Source organism: Thamnophis sirtalis, unplaced genomic scaffold (genome assembly GCF_051295495.1).
Source record: "Thamnophis sirtalis isolate CommonGarterSnake01/CBP01778 unplaced genomic scaffold, rThaSir2_p1.2 scaffold_3, whole genome shotgun sequence".
Classification (NCBI taxonomy): Eukaryota; Metazoa; Chordata; class Lepidosauria; order Squamata; family Natricidae; genus Thamnophis; species Thamnophis sirtalis.
Genome location: NW_028261383.1, coordinates 113,445,201 through 113,464,293, shown reverse-complemented (window position 1 = coordinate 113,464,293; position 19,093 = coordinate 113,445,201). Strand labels below are relative to the sequence as shown.

Below are 19,093 nucleotides of genomic sequence, written 5' to 3'. Positions count from 1 at the left end.
TTAAAAAAGATATTGTCTTCAACAACATGGCAACTCGCCTGCAGCACAGCAATATCCCTGAGTGAAGCATGGCCACAAGGGCAGTTAACTAGAGTATTGTGGGCCTCATTTAATTTGATGTCATGCAAATTTACACTTCATTTGATTTACGCAGTTGGTGGAAGAACTCCAATTCAATAGCCCAAGGAAGCATGACCCTCGACTTTCTGGTTACTGGATGTTACTCTATCATCTTATCTTTCCTGAAACCTGGGGTAGCAGGCAATTACTGCAGTTGGTTAGAGAGCATTAGAGTTGCTTTGTGCTTAGAAGTCGGCAGGGCCTTGATGATGCCTATCACATTTGGCAAAAGTTATACACAGCTTCTAAATGGCAGCAAGTGGTTTTAGTATTTGTTTGTTGCCATCTTGTGGTCATCTGGATTTCTGCTGCCCAGATATGATTGCAGGAGCCTTTTTTCCCCATAGACTATATACAGTAGTCACTCTCCCAGCCATAGGAAGCAGGCCATGGCAAGCCACTTCCAAAATTCTGCTAAGGAAACTGCAAGGACTTGTCCAGGTAATAAATAGTGACTCAAAGAGAGTGAAGCAGACAGATAGACAGACAGCCTTTTGTTTTTGTAGCTGAAATTTTGTTTAGTCAAAATTTAATCTTCTCATTAGTCACACAGCATCTTTCAAAGTAATTCAGCCATTGTTTTGCTAGTATAGCAACCGCAAGACAAATATAATCATGACTAGAGGAAACATGGCTTGTATTTTATTTCTCCCTCATTTTGCCTGTCTCCCCCCCCCCTTTTAAAACAGTCTTGCTGTTATCCTAGATAAGAAATTCAGCTGTAAAACATTTTTAGAGAACCAGCTGAGTGTAGTGGTAATGGCATAAGGTAGAAACTGGGTGAGTGTGAGTTCTAGACCTGCCTTAGGCATGAAGCCAACTGGACCAATCTTGAACCAATTATTCTCTCTTAGCCCTAGGAAAGAAGCAACGGTAAACCACTTCCAAAATCTTGCCATTGAAAAATGCAGGGACTTATCCATGCAGTCGCCAGGAGTCAACACTGACTTGAAGATTCTCCCCTAAACCAAAACCTTACTTGTCCTTTAAAGAAGAGCCCAGGTGTTTCTGTCATGTGTGAGTCACTTGTGCCAACAGCTGCTTTAAAAGCTATATTCTTTGCTGCTACCTGCAATCCTTCCCTGAATTCTGAGCAGTGTCACAGCGAGAAATTGATGCTAGGGACTTCCTGTCTTGTTTGTTCTCGTGCTGTGGTTTACCCAGATCCATGCTCATTAGGCTTCCTTCCTGTAATCTACACTGACCCTTAGGAACTAGAACAAGAAGAAACAGAAAGCATTGAGGTTTCCAGCCTTTTGTTTCTTTACCTCTGCTTCCCAGTCGAGCAATTAGCTTGACTGTGTCCCAAGAATTAAGGCCTGCTTTTCTGTTCTACTACAATGGAAGAAGACATATGTCCAATCTCTTGCTTCATTACTACCTGCCAATGGACAACAGGTTTGGTAGGTTTGTTACTGGCTAATGCTTTCTGCTCTCTCTACCTCATCGCCCAAGCAAGGTTCTGGATGATAGGTCTTTTCTCCTTCATACCGTACTATGCACAATAAACGCTGTTTTATTTTCCTATATCCCAGATTTGGAGGGGAGGCAGGTCTGTGTTAAGGATTCTACAAAACTATCAAAGGATTCCATACAGACAATTTGGACTCTATAAAGGGTTGCACATGTTAAGAAGTACTTTCTAAAGTGCTTTCTTTAATCTGAGCAACTTTTTGAGCTATTAGGTAAGTGCTGCAACAAATTTTCATAACTCTTCCCTCTTCATAACCCTGAGGATTTCATAATCCCTTGTTCCGGGAAACCTTTTGTGGAAATGGAGCCTCCATCTAGCTTCTTATGCCGTCTTCACAAAAACCAAGATTCCTTACCTTTCAATAGAACAACACGCATCCCCTGCTCAGATGTGCTGTAGGACAAATGATTTTTACCAGTGTAAAAATCTAAATTTTCATAATGGCAAATATTTTCCTACCTATTTTATCAAATCTAAGTAAAACATTGTTAGACACCATTTAAAACTGCCAATGAATTGGATTCTGAGAAAGCCGTTTCCCCCCCGCCCTTTGTTCAACAGATTACTGCAAAGCTGAATTGAAAGGAAAAAAAATATCCAAACAAGCTTTTTAAAATATTATTTGAGGAATACTGTAATAATGATATGAGCAGACCCTATAATGCTGTGGTTCTCAGCCTTCCCAATGCCGCGACCCTTTAATACAGTTCCTCATGTTGTGACCCCCAACTATAAAATTGGTGTCTCAGTTCCTAAGACCATTGAAAATATGTGTTTTCCGATGGTCTTAGGCAACCCCTGTGAAAGGGTCGTTCGACCCCCAAAAGGGGTCCCGACCCACAGGTTGAGAACCACTGCTATAATGGCTGGGTTCACATATAGCATGGTGTGTCTAACTATAGTTTCTTAAGTAAACTCCAACTGATTAGACTCCTGTAACATACAAAGCAAACGCCAATAAACTACATGATGGCATAATGCAGTGTTTTTCAACCTTTTTTGTGCAAAGGCACACTTTTTTCATGAAAAAAATCACGAGGCACACCACCATTAGAAAATGTTAAAAAAAATTTAACTCTGTGCCTATATTGACTATATATAAAGTGTTTTTCCCACGGCACACCTTACACTATGTCACGGCAGACTAGTGTGCCGCGGCACAGTGGTTGAAAAACACTGGCATAATGTACAGTATTGGGTGTGGATGGGAAAAGCATAAGGGCAAGCAAGCCAGGAAAACCTCTGCCTCATATTGGAAGCTGAAAGCCAGAGGCAATTTCCCACCTTTTTAAAAAGGAAAACTGCTGTTGACCTCCAAAATCTTACAAATTTGTATCCTATGATTTCACTCTCTTAGTCCCCCACCCAAATTCCTTCCAAATGTTCGATGGCTCTTGGCCCCTATACACCTCCCTAAAGGTACAGAGGTCTACCAAACTGTCCCACTTCTTTGGCCCTTAAAACTGAGTTGCGGAACTGCTGAAACATGAGGAAGGGCAAATACAGGTAGTCCTCGGCTTACAACAGTTTAGTGACCATTCAAAGTTACAATAGCACTTACTTATGACCAGTTTTCACACTAATGACCATTGTAGTGTCCCCATGATCATGGGATCAACATTCAAACCCTTGGCAACTGACTCATGTTTATGACGGTTGCTGCGTCCCGGGTAACATGATCCCCTTTTGCAACCTTCTGGCAATGGGGAAATGGGATTCACTTAACAAAGGTTTGACTAATTTAACAGCGATTCACTTAATAACTGTGGCATGAAAGGTCGTAAAAGGGGGCCCACTCACTTAACCAATGTTTCACTTAGCCACACAAATTTTGGGCTCCATTGTGGTCGTAAGTCAAGGACTACCTGCATGCTATTGCAGTGTTTCCCAACCTTGGCAATCTGAAGATGTCCGGACTTCAACTCCCAGAATTCCCCAGCCAGCATTCGCTGGCTGGGGAATTCTGGGAGTTGAAGTCCGGACATCTTCAAGTTGCCAAGGTTGGGAAACATTGGTTTAATGGGCATTCCCTTAGCCTCTCTCTTTAAGGAGGTGTGTCGCCCACCCCCGCAACTCTCTGGAAGGAAAAGCAGTACCTCTCCCAAGACTGCTTCCGCCGCAGAGGCCTTTTGTGGTAAGAACAAAAAGCAATTTTGGGACCACAGAGAGCATGATATATTCGGGCGGAGAATTCAAAGCTCCGTGGGAAAGATTCCCCCGCGCAATCCGTGTAGCTAAAGAGAACTGAAAGCTTCACACAGACCCGCGCCCAATCCCGGACTACCAAGCTGAGTTGTTTGCAGAGGGTCCGCTACTTTCCCGACCGTGAGGATGGCTCGTAGCGGAGGATGAAGGAGAAAACTTTCCCTGCAGAGTGTGGCGGACGGGGTGCGGGAGAAGTCCGGCCCTGAGGAAGAAAGCCTTCTTTGGAAGGCTGCCGCATGGTCGGAGGAGGAGGGGGAAGAAGGGAAGTTCAGAGCGCCCCCTAGTGCTGACGGCGGCCGTGCCCCCTGTCTCCGGAGGCAGAGCCAGAAAGGGTGAGGCGAAGTCGGGCGTAGTGAAGCCCCGCTCCATTCCCTCTGAATCTGGGGAACCCCGACGGAGGCGGCCGCCTTTCCACAGAGGCTGCAAGGGAACAATGCGCTGGGAGCCAAAGGGGAATCAGGCTCCCAGGAGCTCCATCAACTCTTCCACCAGTTTCCTTGGGACGAGGAGAGGGAACCGGGGCTTGGAGGAAAGGAAGGGAGCGGCGGCCCCAGGTATGCTCGGGGTGGACGGCTGGCGTAGTGGCTGCTAAACGCATCCAATTAGTTGCGGTGGCCAAAAAGTTTATTGGGAGAAACGGGCGGTCTTAGATCTCCGGCCAGGACAGTCTTCCGTGGTGCGCTCATGCTGGGCGAAGAATATTACTGGAGGAGATATTTGGTGTTGGCGAAGTTGAGATGCTTTCCGAGTGACTTGCTTGCTTTAGGGGATGGAAGCACCCAGAAGAATCGGTGCCGTTCTGGGGGAGAAACGTGTAAAAGAAGGCAGGAGCTGGAATTGTTTGGGTTTTACTATTCCGTAAAAAAAAGTATCCAGAAAGTCCTGAAGGGAAGCAAAACAGCGACCCTCTTTCTTGTAAGTATTATCAGGAACTGTTAATTCTAAGAATCCCAGTAAATGGGCGAAACATTTGTCATTCGGAAGCGCTTCTAATAGAGGTGTGAGGCGTCTATCCCCAAATACTCCTCACCTGTTGGAGTGACGTTTTAACCCAACCCGACACTATTTTATTCCCTGATCTGTCTTCCCAGGAGGCACTTATTCCTTGCCTTCTGTCACATGCCCTGGTTCAAGTCGTGAATACAGTGGTGAAATACCACTTAATAGTTTGTAAGTACTTTGGAACATAGTTCCAATTCGCCTAAACAGCTGTATTGTACTTCAGGCTCTGTAACCTCCAAAAGCCAATGGGGCATTTGAATGTGTAGGTGTGGGGAGTGGGGTTTTATTTAGCTGAAAAGCAAGACAGCCAAAGGGCACAACTGGTACAAGAATATCATAAGAATATTGTGAATCTAACAACTTATTTACTCCTGTACAACATTGGTGTGTGGGTGTATCCAATTAAAATCGAATAATATAAAATGTATTTGATTGATTAGACTTGTAGATTTTTTATTTCCTAGATGCTTATGTTGCTTTAATACCCCTGTAAGTTGCGGCAAGAACTATTTTCTGAAAAAGTCTTTCCTTCTAACAATGTGGAGGAAGACAATTGACTTTTAAACTAAATGCTTCCCTGTATGGTGTTTAGCAATACATTAATGATTTTCAAATAATTTCAGATAACTTTTTGTGTTAAACATTTTAACTGATGAATTTATCAGTGAATTAAGCATTGCAGTTCTTCAGTTTTATAAGTTATTAATGCTCCACACCTACCATTAAAATAAAATTAAATAGCTTTCCACCTTCTGGATCATGAATTCACGCCCCCTAATATGGATTAAATCTGATTTTTCTCAAATCAAACCACAGGAAAGCAGAGTTTGTAAGAGTCTAGTTCCAATTTCAAAAGAACATGTATAGAAAGAGTGAAAAATGGCTATCTTCAACGTCTGCAGTGGGACAATTAGAGGATATTAAGAGGTGAATGGTACAATTTATCTTCCCAGATTCTGTTTGTCTATAGGGGCAGTGAAAAACATGGGAAGTTATAATTGTATCATCTGATTTTGAATATAACCCCAGGTTACTGTTGCTAGACAATATTTTTTTTTTTATGGAGCAATCCAGTTGCAGTACCTATGATAAGTACAAGAGATATGCTTATTTAAACACGCACTCCTGCTGCAAGTGAACAAGATAGCTATAGACTAACACAATTTGCTTCTGGTTTTACCAAATGAATTTAGACCATTATCCAACATCAGAAGGATTTGCTTCTCTTGCCAACTATACATAAGTGAAAGATTTCTTTGTTGGCTTGTGCAAGGACATTTTAAAAGGCATGATATAGTAATATGTGTATTAACATTAATAAAAATGCTACAAAATAGAAATAATCTTTCAGGGTTTTTCAAAGTGATTGTTATGCAGGACAGTAATTGGAGGGGAAGAAAAAATTCAACATGATAATAATACTGCAGTTGTGGTGTTTGTATAAATTTCAGCACTTTTGCATATCTAGGGAGCTTGTAATTGATAATCAGTTCTGGTGAATACCAGTGGGAGTTTATCATGAAATTCAAGGTCCCAAAAGACTTTAAAAAACCAATGAATTAGCAAACAAACAGAAGCCACTATTGGCAAACCACATCCAAATTTTTACCGTGAAAACTAGAGATACACCCATGATGTCAACAGGAGTTGAACTTGACTTTTTTTTTACTCTGAAGTAAATCCAGTTGCAATGTCTTGGGTCAGAGAATATAGAAATGTTAATGTAAGTTGGAAGGCATGACATATTAGCAATTTGGCAAGAATCCTCTATATAATCAAAGAGTAAGCTTTTTGAACTTGATCTAAGTAAATTTACAATAACATTGTGGCGTCGAGATTAACTTTTGGATTAGATTTAAATCTATAGGAATGACATAAAGCTATTATCCTGGTTTTTGTAAATAGTGTAAAACCTGAGTAATTGCTCCATATGTTACAATAGATATTTTCGTCAATCCCTATTATTTTGTTTATTATAAAGATCTGGAAGACAGAGAAGCTTGTTGACATTATTTGAGGAACATTTAGTATTATATATGCTATTTGTAGCATAGATGCTTGTTTCTCAGAAATAAGCCCAATTTTTTCTCATCAGCTTGTTCTTTCTTAAATTTCACGATGACTTCTGTAACCTAAAACATGAGTTGGAATATTTATTGTGTTGGTAAAATTAAATTAGACATGTCTATGCTGTAAATTTCAAATCTCTATATGTTCAAAGAAAATGACAGAACAATGTAATTATGAATTAAAACAAAGAACTTGTTATAAAATATTAAATATGACACTTTTCCATTTTTAGTTCTGTTTACCCCTTATAGCTCTCTTACCTGTTTGTCACTATTGTAAAATATCCTTAATCTTCAACTTTCTTTCACAGTATTGCAAAATTGTTCTCAAGTTCCTTGCTAGTACTAAAAATAAAGTACATTGTGAAGATATTTTATCTTTGCCATTTGGAAGGACCCCAATAAGGCAATCCTGTGTGTGTGGCTGAAGAGATGTTAACAGATACCCGATTAGCACCAAATCAACAGTCATCTTAATCAGAGTGGGAGAAGTTACTCTAGTCCACGAGACAACAGATCACAAGCTGTAGAAATATAACAGTACATTAAATAAGTTTCCTTTGTGACACAAGTAGACCTTGACTTAGACCACAATTGAGCCCAAAATTTCTGTTGCTAACTGAGACAGTTTTTCTCCATTTTATGACCTTTCTTGCCACAGTTGTTAACTGAATCACTGCAGCTGCTAAATTAGTAACATGGTGGTTAAGTCAATCTGGCTTCCCCATTGACTCTGCTTGTCAGTTTACAAAAGGTGACTGCACTGCAACCACCATAAATATGAGTCAGTGGCCAAGCATCTGAATTATGATCAAGTGATCATGGGGAGTGATGCAATGGTCGTAAGTGCAGGGGGGGGGGGGGAAAGTAACTAGTGACTTTTCCCAGGGCTGTGGTAACTTTGAATGATCATTAAATGAACTCTTGTAAGTCAAAGGGCTACCTGTAGCCAAACTCTGCCCGAGATAGCTGCCCCGTTGTACTTTTGCTTAGCTAGATGTGAACTACCTTGAGGTAAATGGGCCTTAATTCCAGGAAAGTGACTGCATTGTTAATATTCAGTCTGAGTTGATATTTTGGTTGAAGGAGAGGTGCCTAGGTTAAGGCCCTGTGGATTTTAAACCATAGACAGAAAAGTCCCCTTCACTATTTAAAAAGAATTTACTTAACTACTTGTTCATGTAAGCCTTACTTCCTTTCCCCATATTTCTGTTGGTTCTCCTCCTCATTAAAACTATATATGTTGGTTCTATGATGAATCATGTAATCCAAATCAGGTTGTAAATTTCAGAAAATATTTTTAAAAGTAGAAGAGAAGTCATCCAGTCAGGACAAGACAAAAGGAGAAGCTAAGAGAAGTTATATCAAATACGATGGAGTTCGTACAGAAAACTGGCTTCTCTTGTCTTTGGGTTTGACAGGAGCTGGTGGCTGGGAGCAAGTAGGGAAGAGTCGGCTCTCATGGACAGAAATGGGGGGTCTAATAATCCTCTTTCTCAACCCCCCTCCCTTGCAGATGCCTGAGCCTGGAAGCAGCTGTTGACAGGATGTTTGCTATGCACCCTCCCAATGCTTCTCAAGCACCTGCCATTCATCCAGTGAACAATTCCTCCTTAGATCATACAGAGCTGGTGAAGGCTTCGAGCGCTTCTTCTCCTGCTGCCCCCATCTTCTCCATGACCTTGGGGGCAATCTCTAATATCGTAGCCTTGGTAATCCTAGTGCAGTCCTACGCCCGCTTCCGGCGTCGTTCCAAGGCCACATTCCTGCTTTTTGCCAGCAGCTTGGTTATCACAGACCTAGCAGGCCATGTCATCCCAGGGTCCTTTGTGTTGCAACTGTATGCCACACGGCGAAATTGGACATCAATGGATCCCTCTGAAGCTCTCTGCAAGTTCTTTGGTGCTTCCATGGTATTCTTTGGACTATGCCCTCTCTTTCTGGGCTTCATCATGGCCGTGGAGCGCTGCATTGGCATCACTCGTCCTCTGCTTCATGCTGCAGTGGTCACGCCAGGCCGAACGAAACTCTCCTTGGTAGGACTGTGGACCATTGCTCTTGCCATTGCCCTGTTGCCTCTCTGCAGTTTTGGGAAATACGCTGTGCAGGCCCAAAGCACTTGGTGTTTTATCAAGGTGCAAAAGACAGAAGAATGGTCCGAGGTAGCTTTTGCCCTGCTCTTCTCCCTTTTGGGATTGGCCTCTCTGGTGGCCTCTCTCATCTGCAACACATTCAGTGGACTCATTCTGGTGCGAGCTCGTCTCCGTAGTCAGCGCAAATGCGGTCGGCGGAGAGCCAAAGCTCATGACATTGAAATGGTTGTACAGCTTGTGGGCATCATGGTGGTCTCCTGTATTTGTTGGAGTCCATTATTGGTGAGTACAAAAAAGCAGAAATGGGGCAATGGGATGGGAATATGTAGGGTGGTTAGCATATATTTTGAGGCACAAAATAAATGAAAGTGGGCATGTATCAAACAACCCCCCCCCCCAGTTCACAATAATGTCGGAGTGAGAGGGGAACTATGTTCAGATTTGGAAATTTTTGTTACTATAACTGTACAGTGAATGTAGTACTGTAGAATGTAGAATGCATGATTTTTGTTTCCTGGCCTGGTCTATTTTAAAGGGCTATGGTGGTTCTAGGGCTAAAAATTACATTAAAATATACGGAGAGCATCAGATTGAGTAAACTTAGAATAAGAGGCCCTTGCGTGTTAGGGAGATTCTTAGAAATATGTTCATACAAAACACAGTTCTTTTGATTATGTCAGAAACTGTTTGATTAGAGGGAAAATAACTCTTAACTGGAAAAATTCTTGAGGTTAAAAGTTTGAATCAAATTGACATTATGCTTGGGTATAATAGCCCAAAGAATGTACTACGCAATCACTCAATTGACTCTGGTAAGCTCTTTATCAGCACACAAATAAAGGGCTGGTTGTGAATGGTGTATTTAAGATGTGGGCCGAGCTAATGTGTACACAGAGTTAATACCTGTTTCTAAGTTCTTAGGGTCACTGGGGAGGAGGAGAACAGAGAAAGCCACTGTCTCGATATCTTGTTCTCTCATGTGCTGATGTCACATTGCTGCTTTTTCTCTGTACTGTCTCCAGGTCATTGTCATCTTATCAGCAAGCAACTCTCATAAAGCTTTGAATTATGATCGGCTGCTGTTCCTTGGTGTGCGCATGGCTGCCTGGAACCAGATCCTGGACCCATGGGTATATATATTGCTGCGACGCGCAGTGCTGCGTAAGCTCCTGGCTCTATTTCTAAGACGCCCCGACCTCAAAACAATACATTTTGACCGCTGGGAGGCCAGCTCCTTCCAGAGCTCCGAGCGCAGTGTTGCTGCTGGTCGCATCTAGCATTGGGTGCAGCAAACAAGAATTGATCGACTTGAAAGCACTTTGAACCTTCCTGGAATTCAGAATCTAGCAATCTTGGTGGCGGCGGCTGGTATAGGGAATGCCACAGATAAATTGGTTTCGAATCATGGCAGCAAATAAGAAGCTCAGTATTTTGAAACAGCCTCTTGCCCGTTTCTGACTTTCATATGAGAGGGAGAGAAAGAGATGCATGACCTTCTTGGAAGATATAATGATGAGTTTTTTGGGGTTAGTCAAGGGCATCCACAGAAAGGGTGAGGGAGAATAAATATATCACAATGCAAATGAAAAATCACGATGCTCGTGAATTAATTTTGATATCATGGTGGTTTCTATTGAACACCTATGGATGAGACCTTTGCTCAATGGTAAAGAATACACTATACATTCCTGATACTTCCTGTAAAGCGGAAGTGAGAACTATGTCTGCTCTCAGATAGTCATCCGTATCAAAAGAAGACAGTTCTTGACCAGGTAAAGGAAAGCAGGCCAGTATGTTTTGATAGGAAAACGATGATTTAATGCATTTTGAAAGCCATTATGTCCTTCCTGATACTGCGCACAATGAACAGCCTGGCCAATTATTCATGCTATATTCCAAAGCTGAATAATGCCATCTATGACTTTCTTGCATAGTGCAATAGCAACTTCTCAAAGAGTTTAAAATCTGGGCAAGAAGACATCCCAGGTAGCCTCCTTCCTTGGATACTCAGTTCAGGTAGATCAGCATCCTGCTGCACTTCCCTAGCCAGAGAGTAGCCATTCAAGTCAAGACAGGTATATTTAACATGTCTGCCAGAAATGACCTGGATTCTTGGGAGCCTATGATGCAGATTTTCCACAGTGTTGAGGCAGCTGCATTACTGCAGCGTGTAAAGGAATTGAATGGGTCTAAAATTTGCTGCGCTTCTACACAAGGAATCTGACGCAAAGTATCACTTCGTCTCACCATCACATACAGATCGCGCAGCAGTTGCAGTGGAGAAAACAAAGGCATGGACTTCAGAGTTCAGGATGGCCTTTAATTTAAACATGAATGTAAAAATTCTAGAGAGCCCTTTCATGGGCATCGTGGAGAGATTTTTTTTTTTAAAAAGGTTGAAAATGTGATCTCGTGGGGCCTCCCAAACTCAAGAATGTTAAGGAAGAAAGCGCCTTTCAAAAGAGTAAATAGACTCACAGCATTGTTTACACATAGAAGAGATTCTCAGCAGTTCTGTCCTAGGATGGATTCCAACAAATGGTTGTCGATGATCCAGCAAAATAACATCCTTGGGGAACTGGTGGGGCTGACCCACAGACTGCAAGGGGGGTGCCTCTGTCTGCTGCTCTACTCCAAGCTCTGGGAAGCTGGGAAGAGCAGAGCAAGGACAAAGGGAGAAAGCCCTGAAATGATTGATCTGCAGGGGCATTGAGCTGTGACATAGCCCTGCCCTGTGGGAACCCTTAATCAGCACCAGGCACTCCACAATGAAGCACTTCAGTGGGCATTCATGCTTTATGTTCTTCCCTGTCTCTGACTTGTTTCGCACATGCTTGCTGTCAGCAGCCTGTGCCAGCCCAACTAATCTAGTCAGCCTCGGGGTCCCATTTATTGTTCCATGTGCTTTGTTTTCATTCAGTGGCTGCTTATTGTCATCTGGCAGCTGGAGCATGTAAAAATCAAGCTTCCAGAATCCTGGCTGGCAAACAAGTGGGATCAAACAGCAGAAGGCAAATCTGTCACCGTTATGGGAATTAGTTGGGGGGGAAAAAAGAGGTGAAGATGGAGATCTGTTGCTCCAGATTCAAGTTTTCCACACCAATTTACACCCCGGGTATTGCCCCACCAACCTTCTCCTTCAGTATGTTTGTAAACACACAGCTGTTTTGCTATGTTCCTGTACTATCAAGTGGGCTGTGCTCACAACGTGACACAGCTGCAGCCGAAAGGGGTCTCTGCTGTCCATTGAACTTTTAATAAATTATTTATTTGATGTGCAACATTCTAAAGACCATGTTTGGTGGTGCCTTGGCTGAAATTCCATTGCTACACACACAACACTTTGGTTAATCCATGCGCTATTTTTTGCTTTTCTGTTGTACTAGCGACAGATTGAATTTTAAAACAAAATCCTTGAAACTATGAGTTAACTGTTTAACTACCAACAACTGGTGGCAGCAAAAACTAGTGATTCTGTATTACTCGACTGCCATTTAGTGGTGGTCTGAATCTCTGCAGCTGCTAGAAATGTGCCAGAGGTTGCGAAAGAGGAATTGCTGTGAGAATCAGTATGGTAGTTGTAAACTATTTGAAAAGCTACACAAGGAGCAGTGGCGGGAGATTCCCTGCCGGGCAGGCTACAGAAAGTGCAAGATACACAGTGTCGTTATGCAGTGCCCATATGCAGTATCTGGAGGCAAGGTTAGAGGGAAAACATCCAGAATAGAATAAGAATTCCCAGTTGCAGGTAGACAGCGAGATACAGGCAACTGTGCAGACATATCCTTTGAAAATAGCCAGAGGGATGACAGTCTTTATACCCAGGGAAGGATGTTGTATAGATTTGCCCATATTTCTCTCCCCTGAGCATGCTTTGCCCTCTGCAGCCTTCAGAGAATTCCTCCTAGTGCAAGATGCATGCGCTTTCAGTTTATTGGACATTCGGAAGTCTTTGTCACCTAATAACACAGACCAGAGTTTGTTGAAATCCACCTTATTTACTAGTCCAAAGGCTTTGCTGTGGGCTAAGAGGGGTCAAAGGGAACAGTTTGGACTGGCTTGCAAGCAAGGTTGGAAAACCGCCCATCCTCCATTCCCTTCTGTTATAAATTGGAAGCCAATACAAGAGCAGGCACTGGTGTGAAGCATTCTGATGCATTTGTGGGCAGAGGCCTGGTGTATGGGAAGCCTTAATCCCACATCTTGAGCTTCAACGGGCAGCTTCCTGACTGTTATGGAAAGCAAAATGCTAGAACAGATGGACCAGTCTGATGGGAGAACTTTCTCATGACAGCTGCTTTTAAGCTTTGTCTCCCCCTTCTGACTATCACAGGTACTGCTTTAATCTTCAAAACAAAACAAAAAACAAGAGTGGAAAAACCAAGGGATTCCTGGCCACAGCCAAGCCAGACAGAAAAAGAAGCGGCACCCAACATTACCCACCAAAACGAAGCATGAGGTTTTCTTGTGTTGAGTAGCGCAGATCTGCAACCAAAGAGGGTTTAGGGCCTCAAGCATCAGTCAGTCCTTACATTAAAGAGCACAATAATATGAGCGTACAGGACCATCCACTCCCACCACAAGGGGGCGTTTTCCCGTACAATCAGTTATAGAGGTCATCTTCCCCCTCCTCCTGGAAGAGGCTTCCTTGCCCGCTGTTGCTGCCACTGCTGCCATCTCCACCAGTGGTCTGCTTGCCTGCTGGAAACCTGGGGGGGGGGGGAGGGAGAAGGGCTGGTTCAGTTCAGGAGAAACCGTGAGTTATTCACTCTACTGGATCAATGGACATCTTAACTGGAACTAGCTATACATTATCACAGTGTTCAAGTGCAACCAGTTGTTCAGGAATGTGGCTGTGGATTAATAAGAGGGCTGCAGTCACCCCCAGATGCATGCTGCATTGCATTTTTTTTTTAAAAAGCACAACATCAAATGGATGGATGTGGTTCTTAAAATGAGGATCCCATGCAGTTTAGTATTGCACAAGCATACCAACGTGTTTATTAAATTTATATCCCTCTTAAAAAAATAATGTTTTTTTTAAATTCTTCTTTAAGTAGATTTATACCCCACCTTTCATTCAGGGAAATTAGGTGGGAATAGGAGATTGAAATGGCTAACATCATCACTTCACTTTTACACACTGCTGCATTTTGTTGCAGATTCTGCTTGTTCTGTCTATAGGATTTTATAAATTACTAGTGGATAGCCCAGGGTTACCCGAGTATTTATTTATAGGGGGAAAATGTCCAGACCAAATATAATTTCTAATGTTGGATTTTTCCCCTTACCACAGGGAGCTCCCTTGTGGAATACTTTGAAGTACCATGACAACTCAATTGCGCTGTACAGTAGAAGCCATTTTGCAGCAGTACAGTAGATGCCATTTAAAGGCACAACAGGCTGCATCTTAACAGAACAATCCCTCCCCCCCCCCGAGGGGTGTTAGGGGTGTCTTACCCCCACAGTATTTCTCTCCAGAGAGTAAGTCATCTGTGTACCAAGTTTGGTAGAAATTGCTCGAGGCATTCCAGAGTTATGCTGGAACGAACGAACACACACACACGCGCGCGCACACACACACACACAGCCATTTGTATATAGATTTTGGGGTCTCTCATACAGCCTAAATTTAATGAATGAAATTGTATGGATCTTCTTGGGAAAAAGTCAGGGGTACAACTCCCCTATGTGTCTCTCCCCCCCCTTCCCCAATGCTGCGGTACCTTTATTTGTTTGGGGACAGAAGCAACACAAACTTCTTCTAACGTTACCTGAAGTTGCCAAAGCCACGACTCTGCTGTAACGTCTGAGCAAACATCTCGTATTTGCGTATATCATTATCGCTAACCGAACGGCGTGCAAAGCGCATTGCTTCTTCAAAGTGATCCCGCCGGATCTCTGGCACTGGGTCATAATCATCATCCTGTTATAAGACACAGAAGAAAAGGCTGTCAGGCACACTGTGCCCCCCATAGCGTGGAGAACACATTCTGAAGGAGAGAGCTTGAGATAAGGGAAGGAATCGGGTCTGGTTTTCAAAGGAAAAGGGAAAATATTGTGCCCATACCATGGCAGCGCACTTCTGACGCTGGCGTTCCCGTTCTGCCTTGATCTCCATCTCGATAGCCTCACGGATGGCAAGCTTGCAGGCACGCTGACAGATTTCGGTGAGGTCAGCACCAGAGAAGCCATGTGTGATCTTAGCTAGATAATTCAACTCGACATCCTGTTGGGAAAAGATATTCAAGTTAAAATATTACCTGCCCAAGTTAGCAAAGTAAGACAAAAATGAGAAATGAATGCTGAGGGGCAGCAAAAATGTGTTTAAGGGGTTGACTCTACGCCAATTAATTCAGCCTTTCATAGTGAATCAGCAGAGAAGCAGAGGTGGGTTCCTACCAGTTCACACCTATTCGGTAGAACCGGTTTGTCAAATCTACCGAACCGGTTAGAAGAGGTTCCACCAGTGGACCCGGAAAGCAGGCCACACCTACAGAAGAGGTTCCAAAATTTTTTGAAACCCACCACTGCTCCTTGAATATGATTATTCTACACTATCATGCTCATATTTATAAAACTCAGTGCCTCTGTGAAAGGTAAGGATGACTACTGCATTTGTGGTGCAATCAGAACATTGCGTGTGTTGAAGTTGTTTTAATGCAAACCAAAGTTCCCTTTAAAAAACAAGTTTACATCATATTCTTATGCAAGCCAGTGCTGTGTGTGAGGTAATTTAAGGTGGTTCTGACAAGTGTCGTCAGCATCTTCATATCCGGTCACATGGGCGGCAAGCCACTCCCATCTGGTCACATGGGCAGCAAGCCACTCCCACAAAGGAGGCCACACCCACAGAGTAGGTTCAAACAATTTTTGAAACCCACCACTGCAGAGAAGGCACTGGGAGCCACTGCCCCATTTTCTGCATTGGAGCAATTTGGTCTTGTCCATAGAATGAGCAGTGATAGCAATAGCATTTAGACTTATATACCACTTCACAATGCTTTACAACCCTCTCTAAGCAGTTTGCAATGTCAGCCTATTTCCCCAACAATCTGGGCCCTTATTTTACTCACCTCAGAAGGATGGAAGGCTGAGTCAACCTTGAGCCAGTCAGGATCAAACTCCTGGCAGTGAGCAGAGTTAGCCTGCAATACTGCATTCTAACCACTGCACCCCCACCACTCTTGTGCCATCGTGTTCCTCACTTTGACACTAGAGAACTTCAAGGAGGACTGAGCCACACACCCTCTTTAAAGATTGTGACAATCAGTCCTTCCCTACTGGATGGGTGACACCTGAACCTCGACATCTAGTGCTGATTTAGTTTTACATGCCCATTTCTTGCCTCCTTTGACTGACCTTGGCAACTGGTGATTTTCGCAAGTTGGCTTGGAGGATCGCTACGCGAGACTTTTCATCAGGTAGCGGGATGTAGATGAGCTGGTCCAGACGTCCTGGACGAAGGATGGCTGGGTCAATGATATCTGGTCTGGAAAGAGTTGGCAAAGAGACAACAGCAAGTTTCATGGGTTGCTTTTCCCCTAGGAATGGCTCTAGCATCTCAACTCAGACACTTCTTTGACAGGAATGCAGCTCTATAGCAGAAGTGGGCAAGACTAGGGATCAAGGGGACAGAAGACTGCAAAGTTGATGAGACTATATTCCATGGGCGGGAGGAGGAGGTACAGCCTTTGCAAGGAGTTTTGTTTTTCAGCTATACCATATTTTTCGGAATATAAGATGCACTGGAGTATAAGACGCACCAAGATTTTGAAGAGGCAAATTTTTTTAAAAAGTTTTTGCACTCTGAAAACCTCCCAAAAATGACCCATTTTTTGTCAAAAAATGGGCATGCATAGCCTTTAGGAGACTTACAGAGTGCAAAAAACGGGCCATTTTTGCTCATTTCTGCCCTCCCCAGACCCCAGGAGCACTCCATAAGCCTCCTAAAGGCTATGCATGGCCATTTTTGCAAAGGGGGCGGGGTTTTGGGAGGCTAAAAATGCTGGATTCAGCATATAAGACACACCCAGATTTTCACCCTCTTTTTTGAGGGAAAAGGGTGTGTCTTATATTCAGAAAAATACGGTAATAAGTTGATACTGAACTGTAGAGCTGATACTACAGTTTTCTTGAGTTGGTTATCTCAAAAACAGGATTCAATCTACCAGGTTGGAGAAATTATGGCCAAAGAGTACCATAAATCAGATATGGAGGTCACATGTCACCCTGGAGACTTATTTTCAAAGAAGAGGTCTGATTTAACTTTTTCTCAGTGACCTCTTACTTCAGTCCAGCCTCAATGACCAGCAGAGTAAAAGGGACTCTGGGGAAAGAACAACTAAACTGGCAACAGGCTGAAGAGGTGGATGTCACCCATACATCTCCATAGCCCAAAGAACTGGGCTTTCCTTTCCTTAAATTCTCACCTATTGGTGGCACCTATAATAAATACTGTCTTCTTGTTGGTCATGCCATCCATTTCTGTAAGGATTTGGTTGATGACCCGGTCAGCTGCACCTCCACCATCCCCTGCTCCGCCACCTCGGGACTTGGCAATGGAATCCAGCTCATCAAAAAACAGGATGCAGGGAGCAGCCTGGCGGGCCTGGGGAACAAAAGGACCAATATGAGTTAGATAACAAAATATAAGACTGGCAAAGTGTGTGTCTTGCATTCTAAGGCCTTCCGCTTTTCCAGATTAATGAATTTCGATTGTGATGCCTGGATTAGAGAACTATCCTTTGGTAAAGTGAAGGTTAAACAGAATAGTCCCAATGGACCATGAAAAACTCATGGATTTTAAACCAGTGTCCTCAAGACAATGAACTCTGAATGGTGGAATGCTATTAAAAATGGGATGTCTACCCCAGGATGAACAATAGTATATTCCCCAATGGCTTCCTTTAATAAAAGCTCTGGAATTAATGCCCTAATTCCACAACATATTTAGAATTGCAAAATAAAGTGGGAGCTCATTCTAACCTCTTTCACTTTTTTTATTTTCTTCTATGGGTGGCCGGACCTCACAAGAGGCAAAACCTGGCCACTTTTGTCTGTACTCAAGCTAAGCAAGACTGCACCAACTTGGATGGGAAACTTCCAGGGAATACCAACGTGGATTACTTTGGAGGGTAAAACAAAAATTCATGAAATATGATGGCAAACCATTTCTATACTGTTACTCAAAATCTGCAGGCATATCTGGATGAAGCCACCAGAACAAGAGCTCACTTTAATATTACGGGGATTGCAAAATAGATCCGTGATGGTGAACCTATGGCACACGTGCCAGAAGTAGCACGCAGAGCCATCCCTCTGGGCACGCCAGCCATCGCCTGCTGCTCTTCCAGGTTCTGGCGCACAAATGCACGCTGGCCAGCTGATCTTCACACATGCATGCGTGCCAGAAACAGGAAGATTAGGTGACTGGCATGCATGTGCACGCCAGAAACTAGAAGCTTAGTTTCCTGGTGCATGCATGCATGCCAGGTAATTGCTCTTCCAGTTTCTGGAGCTCCCCTGCGAGCAAGCTCTCTCTCTCCTGTTTTGGCACTCAAAAAGGTTCGCCAACACTGAAATTGATGATGTCTTCAGTTCCTGCCCCAATAGTCAGCCCTTCTCCTCCCCCACCAACTTTGTACTCTGTACCTTGTCAAAAACATCACGGACGTTGGCCTCACTCTCTCCAAACCACATGGTGAGTAGCTCAGGACCCTTGATGGAGACAAAATTGGCCTGGCATTCGTTTGCAATGGCCTTTGCCAGGAGGGTTTTGCCACAGCCAGGGGGCCCATAGAACAGCACACCTCGTGAAGGTGTCATTCCAAACTTCAGGAACTTGTCCGGATACTCCACTGGGAACTGATGAAGACAAGAGAGAAAAGAGTTAAGACACCTGAGCCATTTGTCTTATAAAAGTCAGTACTACTTCTGCTTGAAAAACTACATTCTGACTTTTCTTCATTGTCTGGGTTGTAAAGACCAGCTAAAGAGAATGGCTCTACCCTCATTTTCTGTCTTCACTGCCTATGCACAGCCCCATTATTAATCTGGAACAGGGATGGACTATAAAAATATATCTCACTGCCATGGGAGATGGTCATCACATTATCTGGGGATGCACT

At 43.3% G+C, this 19,093-nt stretch overlaps 2 protein-coding genes across 4 annotated transcripts in view; one reads left to right on the top strand and one right to left on the bottom strand.

The window, feature by feature from the left end:
- The first annotated feature begins 3,988 nt into the window (after positions 1–3,988).
- On the top strand, positions 3,989–11,349 carry PTGER1 (prostaglandin E receptor 1). Of its 3 annotated transcripts, none has more exons than XM_014073678.2 (3): positions 3,989–4,353; positions 8,387–9,245; positions 9,986–11,349. In XM_014073678.2, exons 2-3 carry the CDS (start codon positions 8,418–8,420, stop codon positions 10,238–10,240), a joined length of 1,083 nt encoding a protein of 360 aa, XP_013929153.2. In that variant the 5' UTR covers positions 3,989–4,353; positions 8,387–8,417; the 3' UTR covers positions 10,241–11,349. The 3 variants fall into 3 exon arrangements, with proteins under 3 accessions (XP_013929153.2, XP_087565862.1, XP_087565861.1); XM_087709736.1 differs by lacking the exon at positions 3,989–4,353 and adding an exon at positions 4,363–4,714; XM_087709735.1 differs by lacking the exon at positions 3,989–4,353 and having other exon boundaries at positions 8,016–9,245.
- A 1,522-nt stretch (positions 11,350–12,871) lies between these two features.
- The window catches only part of LOC106554929 (transitional endoplasmic reticulum ATPase), a 30,703-nt gene continuing 24,481 nt past the window's right edge, over positions 12,872–19,093 (bottom strand). The window contains exons 13-18 of the mRNA XM_087709734.1: positions 18,618–18,830; positions 17,396–17,574; positions 16,326–16,455; positions 15,034–15,192; positions 14,738–14,889; positions 12,872–13,672 (exon numbers count right to left, since the gene is read on the bottom strand). Of these exons, the coding sequence (XP_087565860.1) occupies positions 13,567–13,672; positions 14,738–14,889; positions 15,034–15,192; positions 16,326–16,455; positions 17,396–17,574; positions 18,618–18,830 (939 nt within the window). The 3' untranslated portion in view covers positions 12,872–13,566. The remainder of the gene's footprint in view (positions 13,673–14,737; positions 14,890–15,033; positions 15,193–16,325; positions 16,456–17,395; positions 17,575–18,617; positions 18,831–19,093) is intronic.

Bases quoted from the DNA above. Each gene is read 5' to 3' on its own strand.
- PTGER1 (XM_014073678.2), top strand. From the start codon at position 8,418: ATGTTTGCTATGCACCCTCCCAATGCTTCTCAAGCACCTGCCATTCAT. The intron at 9,246-9,985 runs GTGAGTACAAAA...TACTGTCTCCAG, and splicing joins TTTGTTGGAGTCCATTATTG to GTCATTGTCATCTTATCAGC.